The sequence below is a fragment of the Mobula birostris genome, chromosome 4 (assembly GCF_030028105.1).
Source record: "Mobula birostris isolate sMobBir1 chromosome 4, sMobBir1.hap1, whole genome shotgun sequence".
NCBI classification, from domain to species: Eukaryota; Metazoa; Chordata; class Chondrichthyes; order Myliobatiformes; family Myliobatidae; genus Mobula; species Mobula birostris.
In genome coordinates, this window is record NC_092373.1 from 69,618,435 (window position 1) to 69,639,961 (window position 21,527).

At 38.8% G+C, this 21,527-nt stretch overlaps 1 protein-coding gene across 1 annotated transcript in view; it reads right to left on the bottom strand.

Annotated features, from left to right (window-relative positions):
• Window positions 1–21,137, bottom strand: part of copb2 (COPI coat complex subunit beta 2) — a 34,091-nt gene extending 12,954 nt beyond the window's left edge. The window contains exons 1-14 of the mRNA XM_072255505.1: window positions 21,030–21,137; window positions 12,144–12,281; window positions 9,277–9,363; window positions 8,080–8,206; window positions 7,804–7,952; window positions 7,421–7,567; window positions 6,909–7,008; window positions 5,776–5,918; window positions 4,791–4,990; window positions 3,705–3,815; window positions 3,533–3,621; window positions 2,631–2,737; window positions 1,466–1,609; window positions 1,121–1,251 (exon numbers count right to left, since the gene is read on the bottom strand). Of these exons, the coding sequence (XP_072111606.1) occupies window positions 1,121–1,251; window positions 1,466–1,609; window positions 2,631–2,737; window positions 3,533–3,621; window positions 3,705–3,815; window positions 4,791–4,990; window positions 5,776–5,918; window positions 6,909–7,008; window positions 7,421–7,567; window positions 7,804–7,952; window positions 8,080–8,206; window positions 9,277–9,363; window positions 12,144–12,281; window positions 21,030–21,032 (1,676 nt within the window). The 5' untranslated portion in view covers window positions 21,033–21,137. The remainder of the gene's footprint in view (window positions 1–1,120; window positions 1,252–1,465; window positions 1,610–2,630; window positions 2,738–3,532; window positions 3,622–3,704; window positions 3,816–4,790; window positions 4,991–5,775; window positions 5,919–6,908; window positions 7,009–7,420; window positions 7,568–7,803; window positions 7,953–8,079; window positions 8,207–9,276; window positions 9,364–12,143; window positions 12,282–21,029) is intronic.
• Window positions 21,138–21,527: the final 390 nt, after the last annotated feature.

The window sequence follows — 21,527 nt, forward strand, 5'->3', positions numbered from 1 at the left end:
CTTTTTCAATCTTCTTATTAATTTCAAAGTATAGAAACAAAACATAGCAATAATACAAATAGTAGGAGATATACTGTTACACTTAAAAAAAAGTAATTGCCAAACCAAGTAGTGTAAATTAACAAAGCTCCCAAACATGTAGAACTAACCACGGATAATACAAAGCAAAAAAAAACTGGAAAAAAAAATCATGAAAAAGAAAAAACAAAACAAAAACAAAGCAAACCCCATCCCCAAAGAAAAACAAAATTAATCAACTAAACTAAAAGACTTGGGCAAAACTAACAACTTAAAAATGGAAAAGAAGAAAACCTTAGTGTCGACGACTACATTCCCCTCCAACAACAGTACAGAGAGATAAAACAAGTTTGGAAATGATCAAATTACATCAAATGAAAATGCTGAATGAATGGCCTCCAAGTTTTTTCAAACTTAATGGAAGGATCATAAACTGCACTTCTAATCTTCTCCAAATTCAAATACACCATAGTTTGTGAAAACCAATGAAATACCTTAGGAGGGTTAATCTCTTTCCAATTCAGCAAAATGGACCTTCTAGCCATTAAAGTAAGAAATGCAATCATTCTTCGTGATGAAGAGGTTAAATTATTTAAGTCTATCATTGGTAGTCCAAAGATAGCAGTAATTGGATGAGGTTGTAAGTCTATGTTTAGGACCGTTGAAATAATATCAAAAATATCTTTCCAATATTTCTCCAACAAGGGACATGACCAAAACATGTGGGTTAAAGAAGCTATCTCGAAATGACATCTGTCACATATTGGATTAATATAAGAGTAATAACGAGATAGTTGATCAAATCTATACTTGTTATTTTAAGTTCTGTCTCACCAGCGCCTTACAAGGTTAAAATAATTCTTTCCTACTTTTATTCTCTTTAACCCCTGTAATTAAAGCTGACATTCAATTAACTATCTTAGTTACTTGCTCTGCCTTCAGAGTGCAAATAATGGTTGGTGAAAATAGGACTGGACTTGTATGCAACACTTCTAAGTTCTAGAGTATTTTCCAGACCAGTAAAAGCATTCTACAAAAATTGCTGTGTGTGTAATATTTTTATATTAATTCCATACAATCTTCCTAAAACTGTGCAACCCACCTGTCAAGATGGGCAATGGTGACAATCTCTCCACCAACATAGTAATTAAGCCTATTCACAGAGCTTGTGTAGATGAAACAATCTCCAACCCATAATCCTGTCTTCACGATTTCCTGAATTTCACCAAGAACCTAGAAAAGAAATGCCCAAAGTTATATACAAATCAAGTAACTTAACTATGAACCACCTTCTTCAGTGTTAAACAACTAGAATTAAAAAATAAACAAGAACATCAAGGATTTATCCAATATAATTGCAAACTCCTGCAACTGAGAATACAGTCTATTCAAACAGATTTCAATTTACTGAGTTCCTACTTGTTATATTAAATGCTACCAAACTTGCCTCAAAGGCATCTTCTATACCATCCTCTGTAACTCCTTCATGTGTTTCCTGTGCTGCAGCCACCTTTTCAGCAAGGTATTTCAAAATGAAGAAGGAATCTTCTGTGGCAATGCAAACCAGTTCACCAGAATCTGACCAGAATATCTGAAAAGAAATAATATTTTGTCAACCAATGTCAACATAATTAATATCACTACAAACTTACTACAAATAAACCACCAGAAGCTTTATTATGAATATACTTAGTGCCCCTGCCAACGGAACAGAAAACCAGTCTTGAATCTCTACCTGTTATTAACTATCCAGTGATTCTGAGAGCTAAGCATGGATACATGAAAACATGGTCAGCACTGACCACGTTCCCCAGATGAGCAGACCAACACTCACTTGTCTGGACTGAATAAGCCAGTTAAGACTAGTTGAAGGGAATGCACCCTCTATCCTTTAATTTTTGTTCCAAAGTTAATCAGTTCTTTCAAAAAACAACGAAAAATTGAAGATAAGAGCAAACAATAAGCCAATGAAACATGAAGCAAATTTCACTGGATTACCGCTCACCCTCTGGAATTACAGAATGTTCTTAATGTATTGATTCTGATCCAGCAGTAAGTAGGTCATTTCCATTTGACTTGGTACGAATTGGACATCTCTACTTCAGTTAAATGCAGATTATTTACAAAAATTCATCACTGCTGAAAGTCAGTCTTTCCCTCAAGTAAAATTCTCATCTCATTCAATTTCTTTCTGCAGCACAATTCCAATCACGTGCACAGCAAGTTCCAACACATGCACAAGTCACTCCAGATATTCATGCCATGACTCTAAAGACAGTTCATTCATTTCACTTGAACCTCCATCAGCACCACGGCTGAAAAATGTAAGCAATTGTTCCCAACAAGCTCCAACTTTGAACAAAGTTGGACAATTTAAGAAACCTTCAGCAAAAAATCAGCTTGGTAATTGCTGGAACTAGATGTTAACTGATCAAATCAACCATCTTGCATCAATAAATTTACATTTTAAATAGGTTACTCCAAATCTAAAGGAAATATACTCAGTTTAAATTCCCAACAAGTTAATAGAGCTGGACAATGCACTTAATCTGGATCATTTTCTCTTACTGGTCGCTAATCATGGCTGCCAATTAGTTAGATAAGTCACTTACATATTTGGGCTGTATTTCAATTCTACGTATGAGTTCAGTGCTGTCCCAGTCATAAAATGCTAGGCCATTCATTGACCGAACCCCCAGGAGGAAACCACCATAGATACCTATAAGTAAGAGAACCCTTGAAATTACCATATTCTAGAGTGTTAGAAATTAATTTCATAAAAGTATGGGATATCAATAAAGACAAAAAGCTTGCAAATATATTTGAAAAAGGTTTAGCTGATCAGGCTAAAGCCACTGAGAAATCAGGGAGTATTTTCTGTTTATAGTTTGCTTCTTGCACTCCCTTATAAATCCCATATCCAACCGTATCAACTTTTTAATCCTCTATCAGATGACCTGTATTCACATTCCCCTATCATACAACTCAAGAGCACATCTACAAAACAAACGTCTTCTATCATTCGGTATATACTTCACAGTTTTGAATAAATGCAGTTAAAGATGTCACATAATAGATAAATAGCACATTACTCATTAAAAACCTCTATACAGGTCAGAGATCAACTTTTTCTTAAGTACTGAAGTAAATAAATTATTTACATTCAACTATAATCACTAACACATTACAGACTATATATGATAAAACATATACCAATTTCCAGGCGTATCTTCAATTTGAAACACCACAGAGAAAAATGCTAAATCTTTTGCTTATATTCTGAATTAAAGTGATGACGTAATTTACTCATTCTCATGCTATGAGGTTATTCTCAACAGTAGGTTATAAAGTACTTTACAAAGAAACTGTTTGCTCTCGAGGTAACAGGGAAAAGTTCAATGATATGGTCATAATTAAATGAAAAATTCTCTAATTTCTGCAAGAAATGTGGTCTTCACTACTCTGTCGATCAATCCTCTTAAAAACACCCGAGTGATAGATATCAACTTGTTACCTTCTGCTCCAAAATCAGGCTTAAATGACTTTTTTTCTTTGAAATTCTTGAAAATCTTTACCGCACTGTTGCTTTCCCTGATTGCATATCTGAAAAGGGAAGCAAATCCATTAGTTCTTTATTCACTTTTGATCAAAGGTTGAAGTAATCTTATACCTTGAATATTACTTACTCAGAAGAATCGTGTGCCCATACAAACTCCTGTGCAGATCCAAAGCTCTTGTTTCGCAAAGCCATTGCAGTGTAGATAATGTATTCACCATCACCACAGACCACCACAAATCTAAATACCAAAATTTAAATTATTTTATGAACATACATTTTACATTAAGAAAACTTAGTTTAGATACTCAACAGATTAAATATCAGTGCAAAGTTTGAAGTATTTGGAATGGTAGGGTACAAGTCTCAACCTCAAAAAATCTGTACAAATTAGTTAGCACCGAAAAAAGGCAACAAATGACAGCATTGAAAATACAAGACCATAAAACACTGGAGTAGAATTATGCCACCCGGCCCATCATGTTTGCTCCACCAGTTGATTATGCTAATTTATTCTCCCTCTCAATTTATTATTCCCCCGTCTTCTCTCCATAACCTTTGATGCCCTGTTAATCAACAGCCTCTCAACATTTGTTATAAATATACCCTCCACAGCCATCCAGGGCAATGAATTCCATAGATTCACCACCCTCTGGCTAAATAAATTCCTCATCATCTGTTCTAAATGGACGTCTCTCTATTCTAAGGCTGTGTCCTCTGGTCCTAAACTCACTCACTATAAGGAAAAACATCCTCTCCACATCCACTCTAAGCCTTTCAATATTCAATAGCTTTCAACGACATCACCCCCACAGTTTTCTAAAGACCAGCGAGTCTATTATTCCCTTTCATTAGAAGGGGCAACAGTTTTAATTGCCTTTGTTGATAAAAGGGAGGGAAAAGGTGGCAAATGTTATTCACAAATATTAATTTTTCCTATTAACAAGAAAATCTTTACAGTAAATATGATTATTTTACATAACTTCTAATGGTGTACTAGGAAAAGTGAGTCCTAGGTGAGAAGATCCAACTTACATAAATTATAACCAAGAAATAACTAGAATTTAAATTGGCAGTAAATTATTTATTCCTCTAATAGTTAAAAATATGCTTGTGATATGTCAGTTCACAAAAGTACCAGTACATAAAATACTCTAATCAATTTAGTTCTACAATGTCTTTTTTTTTATATAACTGGAACGTTTTGAAGACATACCTTCCATTGGGGTTGTGTTGAATTGATTGTGGATAGATTTCACAGCTTCCCATATCTTTCACAGCCAAAGGTAGCCTTTCACCATCTTTTATCTCAGCATCACCCATTGCTTTAAGGTTAGCCTGCTGAACTTCAGAATGCTTAGCCCAAATAATTTTACCACTGGCATCCATGGACATTGCTGGCTCTTCACGACCAAGCTAAAAATTGAGCAAATTATATTAAGTGTCAGCCTCTTCCTTTGTATTTGGAAAGCAATTAGAGGGCAGAGTATGCAGTAAATAGTTAAAAAAAAACCTTTTAATTAAAATACAAATACTCTAATGCTTGTAATTTGTCTGTGGCTTAAGAGTGAAGATCTGTGGAGTAATGAGATTTTTTAAAAATCTGACATTTGTTTCTTCTGCACATTTAGTACACCGCTTGGCTAATCACCCAGAAGATAGAATAACACGGTAACTGCAACAATAAATTTCGTAATGGGCCAGCATAGTTGATGTTGAAGTAACTTATTTATAAATTTCTATTGTGCACCGTTAACTAATTGAAAATACTTAATAGATGTATTGGGTGTAAAAAATAAACACATGCTATATTCACAACATTTTTCCTTTTGAAGAGCACAAATATCACTAAGTGTATAATTATTAAATTGTACACAACTGAAATGGCTGCATAAAGAAATAGGTGGTTACACGCAAAACTATTTTAAATTGTTTACTTTAGAAATAAATGAAAAATCACAATCCTACTATCTATGATAACATTATGAATCCATCAGCTATTCCAAGCACATGACTTTTGGTATACATCTGGAGACAGTGAAGTTAGTCTTTTTAAGACTAATTAATTTGACTTTGTTATCAGTTTAGTATTTTATCCTACAAAATCACTGCTTTCAGATTACTACTAAATGACTGGTGCACGTAAAAGAACGGCACTCCACTTTGCAGATTATTGCTGTAAAAATGTACGACTTGCATACCTTAATGATGATGCTGCCTTCATCATAGCCAAGGGCCACATTATTGGAGCCCCTCAGACTTGCCACACACCAGACTCGCTCCATCCCATAATTCAGTGTACTCTCTAATCTGTAAGTACTTGAATGCCAGATACGGACAGTACCTTTAAAAATTAAATGCAATTGTCCAATGATTATTTCAAGCTGAAGACTTTTGGTTCATCTAAACTATACGTTCAAAAGTCTGTTTTAAAAAATAAACATGATTCAGCCCCTTTATCTCATTATTAGGAATTAATTCAGTTCTTCAGCTTTCTTTTAAACTTGTCTTCTCCTCTATGCCATCAATAGAAAAATTACGCTACTCTAATTTGCTGCCTCAGTAAGCCACAAAATACACTATCCTTCCCTCAATCATTTCTTTGGCTTTACAACACATTTCTTTTCTGAATGACTACAAGTAAAGGAATAAAGGGTTACTTCAACACCCTCTCCCCTTTTTGTAATATATAAAACAGGTAAAAACAATGAAAGTATTTTCAAAAATTACTTTATTGTTTTTGTTTTCCAAAAAAAGCAACAGCCACCAAAATTCTCATTAAAAATATTCTGATGCATGTCTCCATTAGGTTATTATTATAATCTAAAGAGAATATGCCTCTTTCCTTGCTGCTGAAAATGGTTGTCCACTTAAAGGAAGGATAAGAATTAAATATTCTATTTTATGTAGTAAATCTCCAATAATCTGTAACCTTGATGGCATTGTAGTAGAACTTTGGACTATCAGACAATGGTCCTGTTAATACTCTATCACAGTTAATTCCTCCTCTTTATATGTTAAACAGTAATATTGTGGATTCTAGTCAATTGGCAGAGATTGGGGCCAGTTCATTTTGGCCCAGTTAGGCAGCTGCCCAGTTAGCCAAAGTTTCATGGATATAGTTAAAAGGCATTAAAAAAAAAGACGAACTACCATTTAACTGAGTAACAAATGATATATTTAAATGAAATAGTGAACAAATTAGAACATTACCAATATGACTTGTTGTTACCACACAAATTTATTTTTACATATCTGACTATAGACTAAGCTATACAAGGCATTGACAAGTTGCATTGTAAATACTAATTACAATTACCAACATTATACTCACCATCCTCTGATCCAGTGATGATAATTGGAAGCTCAGGATGGAAGCTGACACAAGATACATTCTGAGCATGACCTTCCAGTGTCTGAACACAGGTCTTATTCTATGAATGACAGTCATAGTTCAGTTAAAACTTATAATGGTTATTATTTATTTCAAGGCCAAAAATACTATTCATGTTAACTGTGATTTTGGCATTGCAGACTGAACAATGTGCAGTTTTCCCTGAAAAACATTGAGAACTTTTTATTCAAAGTGCTTTATTGCTTTACCTAGCTTTGGTAGAATGTTCAGTGGTTTTATCAGTTATTGGTTCAAATGGTTAGAGGTTTTGCTTTCTGATCAAGTGAAAAACTTAATACATTTGTTGGGTGTTACCATAAAAGCAATTTACTTTCCAAATGTATATATGATTCAGCAGAATTAAACTTTGGTTATTAAATGTAAAGTAGTGTTTTACAATAAAATAAATTGCATAATCATGATCAAACACTCATCAGTCTAATTATATTTACCTGGTAATCCCAGATTTTAACTAGGCGATCATCAGCACCAGAAATCAAGTATGGCTTATCACCACCACTGTAGTAATCAATGCAGTTTACTCCTTTCTCATGGCCCTCCAAGGTGAAATTAGGTGAGGATGACCCAAGTTGCCATACCTAGATTGATACAAACACAACCTACTGTATAAAAATAAAAAAACAAAACTCTACAATTATTTCAGAACAAATTGTGTGACGCTTCTTCAATGTAATATGATTATCTCCACATATTAGGCTACAAGATAAATATTTATTATTTTCAATGCGTTAGTTGGATACCCCTTTATCCTCCACAATTTTAACTACAACATGAAAGGTTTCTCAGTTCTTCCTTCCAACGTGTGTTCACATACCTTAATTGTCCTATCTAAAGATGCACTTGCAAACTGGTTGTTATCCTTTGGATTGATAACAATCTGCATAACATAATGGGTGTGTCCTTCAAATACTTGGCTGCAGGACCATTTCTTCTCCCAATCCCACAACTTGATCAGCATGTCATCTAAGAAAGAATATATTAATCTTTGAAACCATTTCATAAATTTAGCTACATTCTATAACCACTCAAATAAGTCTTCAGAGAAAAAAATTCTATTCTCCAGCGTAAAATTGAAATAATGAACACTTACCACTGCTGGTCAAAATATATGGTTGAGTTGGGTGAACAGCAATGCAACGGATGTAATCCGAATGAGCTTCAAACATGTGAACCCGCTCTAGTGTGTTGTAATTGAAAACTCGGATTTGCATGTCATCCTAAATTATAAGAGAACAAATTCCAAAACAAAAATTATTTGCTTCTTTAAGTTGGGCTTTATTTGTTCTTGTTGAAATTTTAAGATTTGCAGGCCTATGACCACTGGTCTCAGAATAAAATTAAGATGCTTATCCAACAAAATATGCTATAGACCAGAAGCATTACTTTTAATCTTTTTCCTCTACCCCAGAGGGGCAGACCAGTGATCACATAAATTGCAATGTGTAACAGAAGATCAACTTTTACAAGATGATTACATGTTGATGTTTAAATACTATGAATCTGTCTTTGGGGGGAATTTCAAGACTTACTTCCAGATGTAATTTTTTTTTATTCGTAATTCTGAAGTCCATATTTACAATAGTTACAAACCACAATAACTAGATAATACATTTCAATTTCCCAATTAAACGCAAAGTATGCACATCCATCCAAGTCCATAAAATCACAACTTAATTCACTTCATTACCTCAAATGAAATTCCATTTGTTCCTGCTCTTTAACAGTAAGCCTATCATACTCTATTTGATATTCTCACCAACTCTGGGCACATCTTTGATTCACTAATAATCACATCTGCAGTATGAGGTGTTATAACACAAAAAAATAATATGCAATAAAGATATTACCAAACTACCATGAAAAAAAAAATCTCCTCAGCAACTGTTTTCTTCATTGACAACCATTTCTGGATTTTCTTAGCAACTGCACAAAACCAAATGATATTTGAGCTAAGCCAGGTCAGATCATAAGTTTAAACAACGCCTATTATCATTTCTAATTTTCCTCTCTCTGGATATTGTGAGGCGAACGTGTTCATTAGCTTAACAAAGATCCATATTGCTCCGAAACACTAGAATTCATTCACAAACAACAGGAATTCTGCAGATGCTGGAAATTCAAGCAACACACATCAAAGTTGCTGGTGAACGCAGCAGGCCAGGCAGCATCTCTAGGAAGAGGTACAGTCGACGTTTCAGGCCGAGACCCTTCGTCAGGACTCATTCACATCTTTGTTAGAACCATAATTATGTAGCAGATTATGACAGTCAGAATGACAGATACTTACAGCTCCAGTGATGACCCAGTTCTTACGGGCAACAAATTTGGAAGCTCTTACAGGCAGATCACACACCTCAAATGTCTTCACCAGAGTCTGGAAAAGTACACACAAGTAGTACAGAAATGTAAAGATGAACTATCTAAAACCCACTTTCATTGATAAATGTTAATTGTCCATTCACTTCAATAGACTGTATGCATAACCTTCAACTAAATTATACAAATTCTGTACCACACTATCAGAGTAAATCAGAAGATAATTATGTAGATTCATGAGATGGAATTACTTATTCATGAACTTTCAAGTGAAATTTATTTGACTAATATTTCTGGAGAATTAAAATACCTTGCAGTATTCTTCTGCCTTCATGATAACACAAGATTCCATCAGAGATGAGATACAAGTCTCATAAGTATCATATTCATATAGTATCTGTTACTTCCAGTATATTTAACAATTCACTGATTAATCATTAAAGCTTAAGGTTAATTCTAAAACTTCAATATAAAAGTTGCACATAAAACATTTATAAGAGCTTTAAAAGGATAAAGCTCAGTCGTTTTCCACAAAAGGAGATTTTTTTTGGGGGGAGGGGAAGGTAAAATGAAGGAAAAAGATTCTAAAAATCTAGAAGAGATTCGATCTATGAGCACATTACACTTATTCCAACATGAGAAATCAATTTGAAGAAATGTCTTGATTCCAACAATGCTTCTATCACAATGGATGAACAGTCAATCTGACTAAATAATTCCAACAGGCAGAACAACAAGAAAGTATAATTTATTTGCTAATACTTTTAACACTTTACAAGGTGTGACCAAGACTGGAACATACAGATAAAATTAAGTTGGAATATCAGGAAATAAAAACATGTAATTTTTCAAAATGCATAACAGGGGAATGATAACCCATATGGAGTCATAGAGCACTACACCACAGAAATAAGCCCTTTGGTCAAATTAATCCACGCTGAACTGGTTATTCTATTAAGACCCATGGACCCACACTGGGACCATCTTCCTTCATACGCCTCCCATCCATGTTCTTATCTAAACATACACACACACATATATATGGTTTTGAAACAGGCAATATTATGGAGGTACGATGAATAATTGAAAGCAACTTAGCATTTTCATTTGGCTTCTTTTGACATTGATCAACAGAAAAAGACTTTCATGTCAAAGTGAAAACAGATCTCTAGGAAGTGATTAAATAAATTGCAACTATAAAACACAAAATATTAGACTGCATAAGTATTCAGCTCCTTTAGTATGACACATCAAATCATCACTGGTGCAGCCAATGGTTTTAGAAGTCACATAATTAGTTAAATGGCGATCACCTGCATGCAGTCAAGGTGTTTCAATTGATTATAGTAAAAACACACTTGCATCTGGAAGGTCCAACTGCTGGTGATTCATATCCTAGCAAAAACTCCAGTTGGGAGATGGACAGAAGAACATTTCCAAGTCACTGAATAGCCCTTGGAGTACAGTTAAGTCAATCATCAAGAAATGAAAACAACATGGTACAGCTGTAAATCTGTCAAGAGCAGGCTGCCCTCAAAAACTGAGTGAGCATGCAAGAAGGGGACTAGTGAGGGAGACCAACAAGAGACCCATGGTATCTCTGGAGGAGTTACAAGCTTCTGTGGCTGTGATGGGAAGAGACCACGCGTACAACAACTGTTGCCCGGGTGCTTCACCAGTCACAGCTCTATGGGAGAGTGGTGAAGAGACAGCCTCACATGAAATCAGCAGGAAGAAGGTTCTATGGTCTTATGATATCAAAATTGACCTTTTTGGCCATCACACTAAATAAAATGTTTGGCATAAGCCAAACATAGAAAACACACCATCCTTACTGTGAAGCATGCTGCATCACGTTCTGGGGATGCTTCACTGCATCAGGCCTTGGAAGGCTTGTGAAGGTAGAGGATAAAATGAATGCAGCAAAATTCAGGGAGGAAAACCTGATGGAGTCTGCAAGAGAACTGCGAATTGAGAGAAGATTTGTTTGCCTGCAGGACAATGACCTCAAGCATAAAACCAAGGCTACATAGGAATGGCTTAGAAACAACAAAGTTAATTTTCTGGAGTGGCCAAGTCAGTGTTCAGACCTCAACACAATTGAGAAGTTGTGGCAGGACCTGAAAAGGGCTATTCACTCATGATCCCCATGCAATCTGACAGACATTGAGCAGTTTTGTAAAGAAGAATGGGGAAAAATTGCAGTGTCCAGATATGCAAAGCTGGTGGAGACCTATTCACATGGAGTCAAGGCTGTAATTGCAGCCAAAGGTACATCTACCAAGTACTGACTTGAAGGGGGTGAATACTTGTGCAATTACCTAATATTTTTTGTTTTATATTTGAAATTAATCTAGATCACTTTATAGAGATCTGTTTTCACTTTGACATAAAAATCCTTTTCTGGTGATCAGAGTCAAAAAAAGCCAAATGAAATCCACTATAATTCAATGTTGTAAAACATGAAAACTTTAAGGGGAATGAATACTTTTTATAGGCACTGTACATGCAGAAACCTAGATGTTGTTATTACATCTATAACTCACCTTAAAAGGACTCCTCATCTCATGTTCTCGATATTTATGGCTTATTTATTATTATTACTTTTTGTATTTGTACAATTTGTTATCTTTTGCCCACTGGTTAAACACCCAAGTTGGTGCAGTCTTTCTGTGATGGTCATTATTCATTAATCTCAGGATTGTGTATAGTGACATACATGTACTTTGACAATAAATACACTTTGGACTTTCAATTAACAAGACATAAAAGAAATACTGTATTTAACACTCTGGAACAATTAATCCATTCACCAGGAAGAGGATAAAAACTTCCTACCTGGGATTCATGGTTCCACACGCAGACACTGCCATTGTAAAGACTGGCCAACATCCATGGCTCAGTTGGGTGCAAATCCACACTTTTCACTCGGTCCGACCGAGCGGTCAGCTTACGCTTGATGTCGAGTCTCAGAGGCTATAAAAACAAAGATAAAATAATATTATGCCAAAGCACAGGGTTTGTAGGCAGTTTTTTTTTAAATGCACAGGGCAAAAGTAACCATGAGACAAATTACTCTCCAGCATTTTAAATTCATAAAAATAATTCAATTAATGAAGTTCATGATAATTGTTTAATTTATGCAACTGTATAATAAACTCATCTACAAAACTTAATTCAGTCTCTAGTCTTACAGTTCTTCTGACCCATTTACCCTGGGTATGTGCACCTTCCGAATGACAAACAAGTCCAGTATCACAGTCTTTCAGTAGTTAATTAGTACCTATGGGCACTGGAAGATTTAATAGCCTAATTAATACAGTCCACGTGGAAAACAGGTGAATGTGTAATCTTGCACAAAAAGCAAATAAGGTGTAAAACAAAATAATACTGTTACAATAACATTAGGTCAGATCAATCTTGCTACCAATTAGAGCCTTGATTGGCACGCTGTATTGGAATTACCCTGGCATCCACTATGCTATCTTGGACTGGCCACGAGGCCATCCTTCTCTTGTACGCAACTCCATGTTCATTCATGCCCACTTTGGTTGGCTTATCAACAAACCTGCATCCCTATCTTTAAGATTTCCAAAACACTCCCTCCACCTTGAAAGGAATAAAAGTGATAAAAGGTTCCAATTAAAAAAAATGTTCCAAGTTTCTGCAGGCCAAGCTTGGTCACTCAGGGCCCCAGCAACCAGTTTTCTATGAAGTCCTCTATATCCTTCAGCAGGGTCTCAGCCTGAAATGTCAACTGTACCTTTTTTCCATAGATACTGCCTGGCCTGCTGAGCTCCTCTAGCATTTTGTGTGCATTGTATGAATTTCCAGCATCTGCAGATTTTCTCTTGTTTGGCATTCAACCCCATAGTTGTTTGGGCTTCCATTAGCTAAAATAAAGCTCTGTGCAGGAACAGGCTTCAGTTAATATGGTAGTTGTCCATCACATCCAATGATAACAGGAAACCTGTGCAGGATAGTTTTTAAAAGTGGAAAAGAAAGCGCTTTGCACTGGGACAGTTCCACTCTCTCTACCTCAGAAGCCTAGGTCCAGTGGTTAAGCATCACAAACTGGGATCTTGCTTGGTCGCAGTGGATGACTGTGTTGACTTCTGTGCCTTGTCATGCCTTCACTCTCCACAGAATCTTGCAGTACCACCTTCCTAGCAGCTGGATGTCACTGCAGATCTCATTCGGCAGGTCCACTGGAGCTGACTTCGCGTGCTAGCACAGGAATGTCCCCATCTCACCAGGGTATGTCGGCGCCGACTACCCTCACTTGGTTTAGCTCACCTGTCGAAGTGGTGTACCAGGGTGAGGCCGCTGTCACGTACAAACAGCTAATTGAAGGAACAGGTGAGGGCTTAGCGTCTGGTGGGGAGCAAAGGTGAAGGAGCTGCCCGAGATTGGACAAGCCCCTTCACCAGAGTTGCTACACCTCCCTGGACACCACCAAATACACTAAAATAAACACAAACATTTTACTCTACTCTAGTAGTCAGCAACCTTTTTAAGCCCAAGATCCCCAACCTCGACCTTAGTGAAAGGCAAGATCTACCTACTAAATCGTTTAGAGAAAACACAGCTCAGATTGTACTTCCAATCTGAGGCCTTTTATTTGGGCTAATTGTGTTTGAGTTACACAAAGTACTTTGGTCAAACTTTCAAATTAGTTCAAACAAGAAAACACTGTAACTAGCATATCAAACAGACCATACCTGTCTTTAAGAATATTACAATACTTCACACCTTTAATTCTAAGTTTCATTATTTAGTTTTATTTCAACACAAAAAATAAATGAATAAAAATTGACAGTTACACTCAGTGTGATAACTGGGGCTGAATACTTTCTGCTAGTTCCCTGAAATTTGGCTCATAACTACAGAGAGCCAGTCTGAGACAGTCTGTGAAATGTCTGTCAGTAGGAGAGATCCTGTACTTAGATTTAATAATTTTCATCTGTGAAAATGCAATTTCAAATAGATAAGCTGAACTGAAGTAAGCACTGGCTTTTAATGCACGTGGTGAGATGAGGAAACTTCTCCCTGTTGACAAGCCCCCAAAAGTCACCATCCCTTGATCGTGCTTTAAGCTTGATGTCATTTTGCAAATCAATTATTTCCATTTCAGTATCACATGGCACACCAAATACTTGCTGGAATATGGCAGCTGTCTGTTCTATATCGATCGGCAGAAATGGGTTTGAAATAAATGCAGCAATATTTTTCATGACGTTTAACTCCCCAAAACACAGATCGAACTCTATTATAGCCAGTTTGTCTAGGTGAGCACAGTACTGCTCAGGGCGAAAAGCATTTTTTTTTTCCTTGATGGCCTGTAACATTTTTCCCAAGTTGGGAAAGTGTGTCAGACTCCCATTCTTTAAATTTGAAATCCAAACACCGAACTTGGCCTTGAACGTATTTACTGCCCTTATCATGTGGGTTAGGTGTTGGTCTTTTCCCATGAGCTCGTTGTTAAGTGCGTTTAATTTAACCATTATGTCTGTCAGAAACCCTAAATCCAGCAGCCACGCATTATCTGACAGCTCTTCGTGCTCCTTGTTTCTTGTTGACAGAAAAGTCTTTACCTCAGGCAGCAAGTCAAGAAGTCGTTGCAGCACTTTGCCACGACTCAACCACCAAACATCAGCATGAAGAAATATGTCTCCGTAAGCGGCATCGAGTTCATCCAATAACGCCTTGAATAAGCGGTGCTGAAGCGCTTTTGCTCGAATCAAGTTTATCAGTTTGACCACCAGTGTCATTATATGAGAAAAGTCCACGACCTTCCCAGCCAAGGCCTGCTGATGAATCACACAGTGATAATCCAGGAAGCTGGGAAAATCAGGGTCATTACGGTACAGTGCTATAAAACCAACGCGCACACTGCGCATTGCTGGGGCCCCATCAGTAGTAATTGCCATTAGTTTATGAATGGGGATGTCATTTTCACAGATATATTTTTTAAATTGATTGTAAATATCTCGTTCTCTTCTTTAATTGCAAAAGAGTGAGGAAGTCCTCCTTTGTTGTAAAATCCTGGAAAGCCATTCTGACAAATACAACAAGCTGAGCTGTTTGCATTACATCCAGGGATTCATCGAACTGTAGCGAAAAATATTCAGTGACAAGTCCTTTAACACTTGTCGATCCATGTCCTCTGACAGTGACTCTACCCTCCTTGTCATTGTTGCAGAGCCAAGCGGTATATTATGTATTGCAGTTGTGATGTTGTTTTTGTTTTTAAAGCCATTAAAAACAGTTTCTGTGGTAATGGCCATTGCTTCCTTGAATAAATCGCCATCTGTAAAAGACTTCTTGTGTTTAGCCAAAAGGTGACTTACACGAAATGATGCTTCAATAGCAGCCTTATTTTGAGCAGCATGGTTTATGAAAAACAATTGCTGGGCCTTCAACTCCGATTTCAGCTCCTCAACTTTCCTGACACGAACTGCTCTCTTTGGAGTGGGGGGGGGGGGGGTAGGTGTATTTAAATTTCTGGTGGTTGGTGTTGTGGTGCCGCTCCAGATTCCCCCTTTTAGTCAGTGCTTGTGTTTGGTAGCACAACATACATACACACTTGTCTTTCACCAAGGTAAAGGTAAACAGAAATTGCTCTTCCCATTCTGGATGGAACTTGTACGTTTTCGCCTTCTTTTGTGGAGCCTCCGCCATGCTAGCGAGCTCCATGCAGGATATCACCAGCGAGTGCCGCATATTGATGTTTGCGACAGTGTGTACTCTTACCTAATTTAATTGGTCGCTTTGATGCAGCACAGGCTATGCTGAAAACACGGTGCATGGTGGGGGAGCTATACACATGAGCACTGGGCAGAAAGAACGGAACTAAAACCCCGCAACCTGGAAACAATCTCTCTTTACAAATAGTTTTCAATAGCGAAAATATTGCTGTATTACCATTGTCCTAATTAGTATTACTTATTTTTATAATGCTCACATTACAACAGTATTTGCGTATTTATTTTTCTTTTTTTTTGGGATCTACTGGGAAAGTCTCAAAGATCGACCGGTCGATCGCGATTGACGGGTTGGCGACCCCTACTCTACTCCATTAGGACACTTAATCACCTACATAACATGCAGGTAATTTAACTAGTTTGAAGGCAAAGGCGGCAAAGAATCAAAGTAAAGAAGATCTTTGTGTTTATGTTATGTTGAAGTTGTATAAAACATTGGTGGTTGAGGAATGTTTGAGGAAAAGTGGTCAGAGCAGGAGGGAGACATGGGCAAGACTGAACCGGGGCACGTGAGATGGAGAGAAACCAGAAAAACTGGAGAAGATTCGGAACACATCCACCAAAAGCAAAGGCGAGGTCTGAGCACTGGATTGACTTGAAAAGGTCGGGTATGGTCTAGAACAGGCAGCATGGTCCAGGCCCAGAGCAGATTGACGTGGCAAGGCCCGAGTCCCGGTGCGGGAAACAACCCAATGCAGATTTAGAAAGGAAATGTTTCGACAATTTAAATACCAGGCCAGATGGATTGAAAAAGCAGTGTGTCTCGGTACCAGAAGTGAAGGTCGGACCAGTTCTTACTGCTCTGTAATTTACTCCACTCTCCGCGGCGTTAATACCAGACCAGATGGATTGAAAAAGCAGGGTGTCTCAGTACCAGGTGAAGGTCGAAATGGTTCTGATACTGTACATTTACTCCGTTCTCCGCGGCGTTAAGACCGACACTGTGAACCTTCTCCGAGCATCATGTCTGTGAGCTGCGACATTCACTTCGCTCTCCACGGCGGTAAGACTGACACTGCTCCGAGCATCGTGTCTGTGAGCTGCCCGATGACTTGCTCCGCTGGCTGTTGAACAAAGGCCGAGGCAATGGGCCTTTTGCCCTGAATGCTGTTTCTTGCTTTTATTGTTTACATGGTGTGTTTTATTTTTTTTCTCTCGGCACATTGGGTGTATATTGGACTTTTTAAAAAATGGGTTCTTTTCAGTTTCTTATGTTGTGACTGTCTGCAAGCAGACAAATCTCAAGGTTGTATAACTTCTACATTCTTGGACAATAAAATATTTTGAACTGTGAGGCCTAATTTGGAGTATTGCGTGCAGTTTTGGTGACCTACCTGCAGGGAAGATGTAAATAAGGTTGAACAAGTGTAGAGGAAATTTACAAAGATATTGCTGCACCTAGAGGAGCTGAGCTACAAGGGAAGATTGAATAGGATAGGACTTGATTCCTTAGAATATAGAAGATTGAGAAGAGATTTGACAGAGGTATACAAAATAACGAGGGTATAGATCGGGTAATTGCAAGCAGGCTCTTTCCACTTGAGGTTGGGTGGGTGGGCTACAACCAGGACTCATAGGTTAAGGTGAAAGTTTAAAAGGGAACAGGAGGGGAGACTTCTTCACTCAGAGGGTCGTGAGCTGCCAGTTCAAGTGATCCGTGGGAGCTTGTTTTCAATGTTTAAGCTAAGTTTGGATAGGTACAGGGATGGTAGAGCTATGAAGGGCTATGTCCTGGTGCCGGTTGGTGGGAGTAGGCAGATCAAATAGTTTGGTACAGATTAGATGGGCCAAACAGCTGGTTCTATGCTGTAGTTTACTACGACTATCTGCTGCAATTGTCAGCTTTGGCTCCTTAAGTAAACAAAGTCAGAGGCTCATGGTTCTGATGTGTATGCTGCAATCAGTCAACAGTTTTTAAATCGGTAATCTTTTCGTGACGTTGGTGTTGCTGGCAAAACCACCATTTATTGCCCAGCCTTAAATGTCCTTGAGATGGTGATGGTGAGCTAGCTTCCTGATCCACTTCCATCATACCGGTGAGGACATTCCCACAGTACTTCCTGATCCACTTCCATCATACCGGTGAGGATATTCCCACAGTACTTCCTGATCCATTTCCATCATACCGGTGAGGATATTCCCACAGTACTTACTGATCCACTTCCATCATACCGGTGAGGATATTCCCACAGTACTTCCTGATCCACTTCCATCATACCGGTGAGGATATTCCCACAGTACTTCCTGATCCACTTCCATCATACCGGTGAGGATATTCCCACAGTACTCCAGTGCAGGGAGCTCCAGAATTTACATTCAGCGATGATAAAGAAATAATGTCAAGGTAGTATTCAACTAAGAGGGGAACTGACAGATTAGTGGGGGAGTTGGGAGGTCTGGAGTCAACACTGAAGAGCCTATCTACTCCATCCAGCCTGTTTTACCACTGTGTAGTCACCACATGAATAGCTATGTACCACTGTGTAGTCACCACTAGCTCTGCTAGTAGGACAAAGGCTCAGGAGTTTGGCACATTAACTATATTAATTATGATCCTGTGAGTTAGATTGCACTTGGCTGTAGCTTGTCTAATCTGTGTGACTGCTATCTCAACTTAAAACAGATGTTTGAGGAAACTTGCAGGTTACAAGTGATTTTGCCATGACTGAATTCAGTCCCTCGAACCACGCCAGGTGCTGCATGCAGCATTATTCTTTTTCTGTTTTACCACAGCAGTCAGAGTATGCTTGGGAGATCACTTCAGGGGGTATTGAAGAATCAACTGCTGGCGTAGGTTATAACAAAAACTAAATATATATTCCACAGTAGCAATGGTGGGACTTGAGCCTGGGCCTCAGTAAGATTACTAGTTTGATCATTTAGTGCTGCATCAGCAGCATAAACATGGTTTCCAGTCATCAGTGTAGCTCCAGCCCTCTCACTCCCCCTTACCCATCCGTGAAATATTCAGCGTTTGATGGCTTGGGGCCTGTACCAGCTGGGATCTCACTGAAACAACTGAAAATTGAAAGGGCTGGAGACTGGAAGTGAAGAGGATGTTTCCAAAAATAGGAGAGTCAACGACCAGCGGGCACAGCCTCAGAGCACAAGGACATCCCTATAGAACAGAGATGAGGAGGAATTTTTCTTTGGCCAGAGGCTGGTACAAAGGATTGTGGAGGCCAGTTCTTTGGGTATAGTTAAAGAGGAGGTTGATAAATTCTTGATCAGTAAGAGCATCAAACAAGGAAAAGGCAAGAGAGAGAGTCGAGAGGGACAACAAACCAGTCATGGTCGAATGGACGAGCAGACTCGCTGGGCTGAATAGCCTGATTCTACTCTTGTGACTGTTAGGACATTTGATCTTATTGCACTAATTTTACATCAAGTTTCCCTATGTTTTGGCAACATACATCATCACAACCAACATCACTACAAAAGGATTATTTCACTGTTTGCAGAAAATTATGTACACATCCAACTGTGGTAAAAGTTAAAATGTCAGGAAAGTTGCTATTTTGCAAGACTTGTTTGAGACATGCAAAATTTGAGAGAGATTCTACATAAATACAACCAATGCAAAGTACAGGAGGAACTCAATGGCTCACAGTACTGTAACATCTATGGAGGGAAGTGAACTGTCAACATTACAGGTCAAGAACCTTCATTTGAACTGAAAGAAAGAGGAGAGGTGAAGCAAGAGTTGGCAGGTGATAGGTGGACCCAGGGAAGTCAGGGTGATAGGCAGGTATAGATAAAGGAGGAGAATGAGTGAGAATGATCTCAGCAGCTGGGAGGTGGAGCGTGAAATATAGAGAGGGTGATAGGGAGGGGAACCAGTTGAAGGATTGTGTTGGCAATGAACAGATGGGACAGAAAGTAAAAGGAGGCCAGGTGGATCAGGAGGACAGTGAAAAGGGGAAGGAGATAAGAGGTGAGGTGGACCAGGAGAAAAAAATAGGGGTAGGGGAGAAATGGATACCGAAAGTTTGAGAAGTCGATGTCATGCCACCAGATGGAATATAAGGTGCTGGTTCATTAATTTGCATTTGTGGACAAACATATTGGTTTGGGAATAGGATATAGAATTTAAAAACCAGTCACTGCAAGATCTTAGAAGGCACTTGGCTCAAGGTGCTCAGCGAAGTGGACACTCAATTTGTATCCGGTCTCACCAATATAAAGGAGGCCACATCAGGAGCGTCAGTTACAGTAATGCTTTAAGGTTCACATGTTCCTTGCCTGGAACAACTATTTACAACCCTGATCAGTCAATATAAAGAGCAGCATCTCAGGCAACATCCATCAAACATAAATACAACTAAAGCAAAGTACTGGAGGAACTCAGCGGCAAACAGTAAACATACCTGTTTGTTTTCCATAGAAGTATCACACCTTTATAAAGAAACAACAAAGGGTAATGGACTGATACAAAGTAGAATACCTTGCATCAGGTAACTGCACATCCACGCCAGTAGTAACATTTAGTAATAAGCAACATGATCAAATATACAGCTCACTTCATAATACCAACTTACAGCACGAACCTGGACATTTCCGGGCCATAAATGAGTACTTAAATTTCACACAAAGTAGGTTCACAAAGGACGTGTAAGGGAACTCTGTTGCGTTTCAGACCTCTTGTCAATACGGACCAGGATTCTAACAGCCTGTTGCTCCGGAGAAGGCCGTTTAATGTAAAATAAAAGGACTGGCGATCGTTGATTCAATTTTTTGACCTCAGGTATATTCAAAAAGCTCCGACATTTAGACTTCAGATGTCACCCAAAACCTCAGTAAGCACAGGCCCCAGTGGACAGCCTGGGAACCAAGGGTCCAGCCCTGAACCCCGGGAACAGCAGGCAGGCCGCTGTCTCACCGCAGGCACAGCTCGGGCTGCAGACACTCCAGCACCCGCGCATCCTCACAGCAACAACATCGTGCACCGTCCCACACTCACCATGTCCTCGGCTGCTGAGCCGCCGCGTTCAGACGCCGGGCCGTTCGCTTACTCGGTTGGTCTCTGACGTGGAGCTTCCTCTCTGCCACGAAAGGCGAGACTTCAGCAACCTCGCGAGAGTTGCCCTGGGAACGAACTCCAGACACACTCCCTCCTGCGGGAGCAGGGCCCTCTCCGGAAACACCCCCCTCTGCAGGTGTGGAGCTCACGGCGAAAAGAAGCTCCAGTGACATCGCCCTCTGCAGGCCCAACGCTCATGGAGGAGAAGTAGAGCATTCTCCGCAAACAGCCCCCTCTGCAGGCGGAGCGCTCACAGTGCAGCAGTGGTGCACTCTCCAGAAACACCAAACCTTTCAGGGGACAAAATACGCACAGTATGGGCAAACGCCGTTTCCGGACACACATAAGGCTCACAGTGAAGGGGCAGCACCCTTGCTGAGCATTGCGCTCAAGATCAGACACAGCAGCCTCTCCAGGTACTCCTCTGGCTTTCGTTTA